Source organism: Chrysochloris asiatica, unplaced genomic scaffold (genome assembly GCF_000296735.1).
Source record: "Chrysochloris asiatica unplaced genomic scaffold, ChrAsi1.0 scaffold00075, whole genome shotgun sequence".
Classification (NCBI taxonomy): Eukaryota; Metazoa; Chordata; class Mammalia; order Afrosoricida; family Chrysochloridae; genus Chrysochloris; species Chrysochloris asiatica.
The window spans coordinates 14,940,772-14,950,010 of record NW_006408593.1 but is presented as its reverse complement, the minus strand read 5'-3'; the positions used below and the strand labels follow the sequence as shown (position 1 = coordinate 14,950,010).

The 9,239-nt window shown below is 37.0% G+C and overlaps 1 protein-coding gene across 1 annotated transcript; it reads left to right on the top strand.

Annotated features, from left to right (window-relative positions):
• The first annotated feature begins 7,142 nt into the window (after window positions 1–7,142).
• On the top strand, window positions 7,143–8,072 carry LOC102839338 (olfactory receptor 4C46-like). The gene has a single exon (XM_006865148.1). The coding sequence runs from the start codon at window positions 7,143–7,145 to the stop codon at window positions 8,070–8,072; it is 930 nt and encodes a 309-aa protein (XP_006865210.1).
• Window positions 8,073–9,239: the final 1,167 nt, after the last annotated feature.

The following is a 9,239-nucleotide window of genomic DNA, read 5'->3' as shown; positions in this document are numbered from 1 at the left end:
GAGAATTTTTGTTTTCTTGACATTGAGATGTAATCCATACTGAAGGCTATGCTCATTGATCTTCATCAGTAAATGTTTCAAGTCCTATTCACTTTCAGCAATCAAGGTTGTATCATCTGCATATCGCAGGTTTTTAATGAGTCTTCCCGCAATCCTGATGCCACGTTTTTCTTCATATAATCCATCTTCTCGGATTATTTGTTCAGCATACAGGTTAAATAAGTATGGTGAAAGAATACAACTTTGTCGCACAACTTTCTTAATTTTAACCTATTCAGTGTTCCCATGTTCTGTTCCGACAACTGCCTCTTGGTCCATGTACAGATTCCTCACAAACACAATTAAGTGTTCTGGAATACTCAGACTTCACAATAACTCTTTGCTTTCTTTATGTATGATGCTCTTGATGTCATCCCACAACTCTTCTGATCTTCCATCTTTAGTGTTTAATGTACTGTTTAGTGTTCTTCAGATGATCTCTAAATTCAGGTGGGATATATTCAAGGTCATATTTTGGCTCTTATGGACTTGTTTTCATTTTCTTCAGCTTCAGTTTGAATTTGCATATGAGCAATTGATGGTCTGCCCCTGGACTTGTTTTCACTGATGATATGGAGCTTTTCCATTGTCTCTTTCCGCAGATGTAGTAAATTTGATTTCTACATATTCCATCTGGTGTAATAGTCATCTCTTATGCTGTCTAAAGAAGGTATTTGAAATGAACAAATCATTGATTTTGCAGAATTCTATAATGCGTTCTCCAGCATCATTTCTATCACCAAGACCATATTTTCCAACTATTGATCCTTCCTCTTTGCTCCCAACCTTTGCATTCTAATCACCAGTAATGATCAATACATCTTCATTGCATGTTTGATCAATTTCAGATTGAAGAAGTTGGTAGAATTCTTCTATTTCTTCCTCACTGGCTTTAGTGGTTTGTGCCTAAGTTTGAATAATAGTTGTATTAACTGGGCTTCCCTGTAGGCGCATGGATAATATCCTATCACAGACAGCATTGTATCTCATGACTGATCTGGATATATTCTTTTTGACGATGAATGCAACACCATTCCTCTTCAATTTGTTATTCCCGGCATAGTAAACCATGTTGTTGTCAGTTTCAAAATGGCCAATACCAGTCCATGTCATCTCACTAATACCTAAGCATAATGGTTACTAATCGGACTGCAAACCACAAGGTCAGCAGTTGGAAACTACCAGCTGTTCCGTGGGAGAAAGATGAAGCTTTCTGCTCCCGTAAGGATTTACAGCCTCAGAAACCCTGTACAGGGTCGCTATGAGTCAGAACTGACTCCACAGCACATAACAACAACAACAACAATACCTAAGTTATAGATGTTTATGTGTTCCATTTCATTTTTGACAACTTCCAATTTTCCCAGATTCATAGTTCCTACCTTCCATGTTCTGATTTTCAATGGATGTTTACATCTGTTTCTCTTCATTTTGAGTTGTGCCCCATCAGCAAATTAAGGTCCCACAGGCTTTTCTCCCATGAGCTTTACTCCATTTGCTTTATCATGGTCAACTCTACATTGAGGAGGCAGCTCTTCCCCAGTCGCATTTTGAGTGCCTTCCAACCTGACGGGCTCATTTTCCAGCACTATATCTGACAGTGTTTCTCTGCTACTCATAAGGTTTTCGGTGAGTAAAAATTTGGAAGTAGTTCATCACTCTTTCTTCCTAGACTGTCTTTGTCTGGAAGCTCATCTGAAACCTGTCCACCATGGGTGACCCTGATGATTTTAAAATACTGGTGGCATAGCTTTCAGAATCATAGCAACTCACAAGCCACCACAGTATGAGAAACTGACAGACAAGTGATGGCAGTTTGGTTTTAAGTGGAAATTGTCACTTTAAATTTCGAGGAGATCTGTGCACATGTGTAGTAGAGAACCCTCCAGGGGTGGCTGTGGGGTGTCCATTCACTCAGGCATCCCCTCTAGTCTCCAGAATGGAGGTGTGTAGACAGTGAGAGACCAATGAACAGATACCAAAAAAAAAAAGAAATTCCACATCTGTATCTCCGCTATTCTGTCAGGTCTTCCCCCACTTGGTCTCTCCCAAGATCGCAGCTCTGGGAATAGCTGAGCATCTTGAATTAGAAAGCAATGGATTTCTTGTTTCTGCTACAAATTTTATTAGGTGTACGTTTTCCAATCTTCTAAGTATTCCTTTATATGTGGTTCATAGTTCTAGCACAATCCACTGAGCCTGCTTGGCCTGGTATTATGTGTTGTTGGTGATGGAGCTCCTCACTGCCCGTCTATATGATATGCTATCTTTACATGAGGATACAGTAATCTGGTACCTTCTGACTTCTGGTTACTTTCAGAGTCTTCTGTGAAATGTATAAAAGCAAATTTTGGAGACAAATACTTTAAAATATCAACCATTACTTGTATACTTACTGCTTTTGTGCTAAAACACCTTAACCTTTCCAAAAAAAGGTGGTGCTTCAGGTCAATGCGTTGGACTACAAGGTCAGTATGAACCACAAGGTCAGCAGTTTAAGTTCAACAGTCACTCTCAGAAACACTATACAAGGTCACTACGAGTGGGAATTGACTCAAAAACACATAACAATAACATACATAAGAAAACAGAAGTCCCTTCTGTGGAATGAAACAACAGAGAAACCACATCACAGTTAACACACAAGAATAATGCCTTCCTGCCATCCTCGTGACATTCAGATTCTTCATAACCCAGGTTTTGATACAGAAAGGATGCTCTCACATGGTTACTTTCCAGGTGGAGGGAATTCAGGTCCCTATTCAAGCATACATGTCTTTACTCAGATCTTTCCAGGATACCTAACATGTCACTCAAAGGAGATAATTTATTCCTAAGAGAACAAGGTCCTTGAACTTTTATGGAAACTTCTTATATATCTATGCAGTACAAGGGCCAAATGTCTTTTGTTATTGTTCTTACATCAACAGCGAGATTCAGCATGGGTGGTATCATTCATTGAAATGTGTTTCCTGTACAATTCCTGACTCTTCTACTGCAAGACCAGAGCCATGCATAGAAAAACTGTTGTCTGTAGTGTTTACAGTGAATTCACTCTAAAATCAAATCTCAGATTTTCTAGGAAAAGGTTTTATTTCCCCAGAAAATTACTTTATAAGTTTTTGCTTTGACAGTGAATTTTCTGAATATTCTATCATCAAGTGTATCATATCCTTCACATAGGATGTTACTTATTTAAAGTGTAGGTCACTTTGCAGATGGAGTTGTTCCTGAATACTTCAAACATCACTGAGTTCATCTCCAAAGACCATTATGGTAAGTCTCTCTATTGTATTGTCTCTTATTTAGGATTATTGCTATTCATATAGATAAATTAGTATTTTTAATATTTTCCAAATATAATAATAGAGTATTTCCTTCTTACTCCAAAAATACAAGAGAGCACTAGTAACAGATTTGACTGTGAGCTGGCTGCACACCACCAGGTTAGCAGTTTGAATGTATCAGTTGTTCCCCAGGAGAAAGATGAGGATTTTTGCTCCTGTAAAGATTTACAACCTCACTGCTATGAGTCAGAATCAATTCACTGGCAAACCAATATCATCACCATCACTACCACCACTTATTCAGGACATATGCATAATTACTATTGACCTTGCCTGAAAGATAAAGTGGAAGTTCACAGAGATTAAATCATTTGTAGGACTAAAAGTTAGTTTTCTCATGTCAGGGACCACGTCTCTGTCAAAAGACATGTTCATTTAATAACTAAGACTGGTCATGTGGTTGAAAACATGGCTTAAATACACATTGTACACATAATACATAAATATAAGTATATGTACAAATATGGAGAGTATGTTTGTGCATATAGTTTTATTTGGATCAAATTTCTGTGTTTGATGAGTCTCTCTGACTTCTTTAGAAATAAATTGGAGATGTTTTTTCATGTACTTATAGCATGCTTAAATATTTCTCTGGATTACTGCTCTAGGTGTCAACACTTCCTATCCCCTTGGTGGGCACACAGTCACAAAAATGAAATGAATAAAATGCTTTGTGTGCCCCAGCACTGTGCTGGATATGTTTACTTGTGCTCTTGCATTATGTTCTCATAACAACCATTAAGGTGGACATTATTGCCCTCTTTACAAAAAAAAAAGAACAAGGATATACTATGTAAAGATATGTTCCCCAGACAAAAAAGGGAAATAAAAGATTGAATTCATTTGAAATGAAAGATTCAAGACTTGGTCTTTTTGCTTATAAAACCAATAAACTTAGCCACTGAGACAATTATTTTTAACATTTTTACAAAAGAGTTTAAGACTTTATTTTGCAAGAGGATTAGAGAAGAGATAGCAGGTGATAAAGGAAACCTGTGACACAACAGTTAAGTGCTGGACTGCTAACCAAATGGCTGGTGGTTTGAACCCAGCAACCAGTCGGTGGGAGAAAAGATCAGAATATCTGCTATCTTCAGATCACCTAAGAAACCCTATGGGGTAATTCTACTGTAGTATACAGTCATATGAGTCAAAATTGCATCGGCACAGAAAAAAAAAAAATGCAACAACAAGGGTTAAACAAAACCCAAGATGATGATGCCCTTCAATGAAAAAAGTATCATATTTTTCTTAGTATTTTAGAATCCCAAGATGAGATCTATTTATCTGTCTGTCTATAGTATATGTTCTGTTGGATAAACTATCTTCTGCACATTTATTTCGGAAGAGTTTTCAACTTCTCTCATCCTTTCTTTCCTAATGTGTAAAATAAGTATAAAAGTGAAAGTGGTTACAATCTCATAGGTGTACAATAACAGTTGAATGACACAAGTCTACAAAACACTTAGATAATCCAATGTACTCAGTAACTTTTAGTTACTATCATAATTGCCATTATAACTAACATCATCAGTCTCTTAGATTGTTTCTTCATCTGCAAAGTGGGTCCAATTACACCAGCCAAACATGGTCTTATGAAGATTTAATGGAATTACAAGTGCAAAGCTCCTGTTATCATACTCTACACATGGTGGTGGTACTGGTGGTGTGCCATGGAGTTGGTTCTTAACTCACAGCGATCCTGCATTGGGTTTCTGAGTATGTCAGTTTTTACTGTAGCAGGACACCTCATCTGTCTCCCGCAAAAAGGCTGATAGTTTTGAACTGCTAACCTAGTGATTAGCAGTCTGAATCCCAACCACTATGGTACCAGAGCTTTTTACACACAGTAACCTGTAATAGTTGTTATGGTTGTTGTTGTTAACTTGACTGTTGTGGCTGTTGTTCAGTTGATTCAGACTCCTGTTGATCTTATGTACAACAAAACAAAACACTGTCAGATCCTTTGCCAACTTACTTTATTTATTTATTCATTTTATGTTTGAGCTCATTGTTGCAGCCACTGAGTCATAATATGCATATATTCTTAGTTATTATTAAGTTACTTAGATTTATGCAATAAACATTATGAAGTCTTTAAATAGACTCTTGTGCCCTTTTCTTCATCCCCATCACCATGTTCCACTATAAACATCAACTATTATAAATAATCTTGGAGTCTTGGTGTGGTATTATATGAAAAGCACTGTACAGCTAGCTGCAATGTTGGTGATTCAAACCTGTCAGCTGCTCCTCGGAATCTCTATGTAGGTTCGCTATGAGTCAGAACTGGCTTGACAGCACTTTAAAATGCCAATAAATGTCTGCTAACTCATGCTTCTTATGTAAGGATTCCACCATTATAATAAACCTCACTGAAGATTAAAAAAATTTACTAGAGTAATATCTCAAGAATCCTCCTTCCTCATATTACTCTGCATCCTTCCACTCATTCTTAAAAACTTCGCATGGATTTCTATTTTATGAACAATAAAAGAAAACTTTCCACACTTTACATCCATAACCTTATCGGTCACTACGTGGACTGTCTTCTACTTCAAAGTCTACATGACTGATTTCCTGTCCAGTTTATTCACAGAAGTCCCTCATATCTCCATCTTTAACACAATCTTCACAAGGGAGACAGTTTGAAGAATTCAGGACTTCACAACTTCTAGGTATGTATCCAAAAGAAAACTAATCAGCAATGTAAACAAATTATTGTACACCCAAGTTCATTGTTGTTAAGTGCCATCGAGTCCATTGTAGTAGCATTCAAATTAGGAAAAAAGTGGAGGACATAGCCCAAGTATCCATTAATAGATGAATGAGCACATAGAATATGGGGCATACATGAAATGGTATATTGCTCAGCCATCAAGACAATCTAAGTCCTGACACATGCTATAACAAGTATGAACCTTGAAAACATTATGCTAAGTAAAATAAGTTAGTCACAAAATGACAAATACTGATCCCACTTACATAAAATACCTAAAATTGGCAAGTGTACAGAGACTAAAGTTTATGTGATTAGTAGGAGTTATCATAGAGACAAATAAAGGAGTCATCAAAGCTTGGGGATACTGAGTTTAAGTTAAGAATGATTGTTGTTGTTATTGTTAAGTGCTATCAAGTCGATTCAGACCCATAGTGACCCTATATAGGGTTCCCAAGGAGCAGCTGGTCAACTTGAACCTCGACCTTTCTGCAGTCTGATGCACTAGCCCACAGTGTCACACCAGGACTGGGACCTTGGAAATGCAGAACGGTTAACCTAATCAATGAGAATAAGTTAGTGTCCCTGAATTCTACATGTGGAGATTGGAAAATGGAAAATCTCTTATTACATATATATGAGTTGTGGTATTTTAGATCTGTCAAGTTGGTCCCCACTCATAATGACCCTACATAGATAGGGTTTCTAAGTAGTGGCCATCAAATCAATCATTCACTGTTCAAAAACACAATACAGGCTCTCTATGAGCTGTAAACGACTCCAAAGCACTAGACAACAGCAGCAGTAGCAACATTAACAACAACAACAATAACAACAACAATAACATGTATGTTTATACCAAAATATAATTGTTTTAAAGCCACAGAATCTTTACCTTTCAAAAACACTCAAAATGTACAAATTAATAGAATAAAGTCATTTATCATTTTTAGAAAGAAAACCCTTAAGAAATTCAAGGTTATATTAATAAACTTGCTTTCTTTTCAGGGAATGCAACAGACAATCATATGAAATATATGGAGAATAGGAGCAACGTGACAGAATTTATTCTTCTGGGGCTTATGCATAATCCAAAGATGCAGAAAATTATATTTGTTGTGTTTTTTGCCATTTATGTCATCACTGTGGTGGGGAATGTGCTCATTGTGGTCACCATTACTACCAGTCCATTGGTGGGATCCCCCATGTACTTTTTCCTGGCCTATCTCTCCTTTCTTGATACTTGCTATTCCTCTGTCACTACCCCTAAAATGATTACAGATTCCATCAGTGAAAAGAAGACCATTCTATTCAATGCATGCATGATCCAAATCTTTGGGGAACATTTCTTTGGAGGTGTTGAGGTCATCCTTCTTACTGTGATGGCTTATGATCGCTATGTGGCCATCTGCAAGCCCTTACATTACACAACCATCATGAACCGCAGAGTGTGTGGTCTGCTAATGGGAGTCTGTTTTGTGGGAGGCTTTCTTCATGCAATCATACAGATCCTTTTCGTATTTAAATTACCATACTGTGGCCCTAATATCATAGATCATTTTATGTGTGATCTGAACCCTTTGCTCAGCCTTGCCTGCACTGATACCCACCTTCTAGGTCTTGTTGTTGCAGCCAACAGTGGATTTATCTGCTTATTAAACTTTCTCCTCCTGATGGTCTCCTACCTGGTCATCCTGTACTCCCTGAGGACCCACAGTTTAGAGGGGAGACGCAAAGCCCTCTCAACTTGTATTTCCCACATCACAGTGATTATCTTATTTTTTTTGCCCTGCATATTTGTGTACATGCGCCCTGTTGCCACTCTATCTATTGACAAAGCAGTTGCTGTATTCTATACCACCATAACTCCCATGCTAAATCCATTAATCTATACTTTGAGAAATGCCCAGATGAAAACTGCCATTACAAAATTGTGCAGTAGGAAAGATATTTCAGTTAAAGAATAAATATTTCTAAATTCTAAAGGGGATTCAACTGAGGAAAGTGTTAAAAGAACATTCACAATGATCTCAGAAAGAAATATTTATAGGATAAATGATTATTAAATGAATAGTATGACATTGTTTTAACATGTAGCAGATTAGAAGTAGGTGCAAATAAACAGAGAAATTCTAAAGCAGGAACATTTCTTGCATATTGAAAGTTTATCAAATTCAGAGCTCATTTTACTAGAATTATCCATCTAAAAGAATGCATGAGCTTTCTCTTTAATATAAAATTTACTGTACTAAGAAACTATTGCTATAATAAACATCAAGAGATTGTTGTTGTTGTGAAGTGCTGTCGAGTTGGTTCCGACCCTAGCAACCCTGTATAAGGTTTTCAAGGAGCAGCTGGTGAGCTTGAACCACCGACCTTGCAGTTCAAATAGCTTTGCAGTCTGGCGTATTAACCCACAGCACTACACCGGGAGATTAACAGTTGTATAATCCCATTTTATAGTAAGGAAACGACAGAAATAGAAAAGTACCAAAGCAAATATATAAAGAGACAGGAACCAGAATTTGATTGATTTTGCAGTGCAGTCTCTTAATTGTTATGATATGTTGTCAAGCAATAATGATAGGTAAGTCAGATGATTATAATAGTTTTCATTTTATGAGCCAGGACACTGCATATATTGGCTCATTATCTGTAATTGTTTTTATTGTTATTGTTAAATTCTATGAAATGGGTTCAACTCAAGTCAAGATTGCACAGGGATTTCAGGAGACAGAAGTTTTATTTATTTTTTTTATAGAGTGGCTGTTGGGCTTGTACTGTCTTTCTTGTAGTTAGGAGTCCAGTGCCTAGCCTACAGAGCCAGAGCTCTCCCATTGCACTGAAGGAGCTCCTGCACTTTGTGCAAAGCCCTAATCCCAAAACCATAAGGTTCCATACACTGTAGATCTATAGTTAGAAATCTATTAGATTTTACTAATCTCTCTTCTAATGCGATTATACCCCAATTTATCATCTTTTATTTCAGAAACTTTATAATAACTGCTTTGTCGTTCTTCTTAAGTACAATCCAAATAATTCTCACTTACAGCAACCATGTATAGGGTTTTCCGAGGAGTGGCTGGTAGGTGTAAACCACATTCTTTGGAGTTCAAACTGACCTTAAGGTCCTG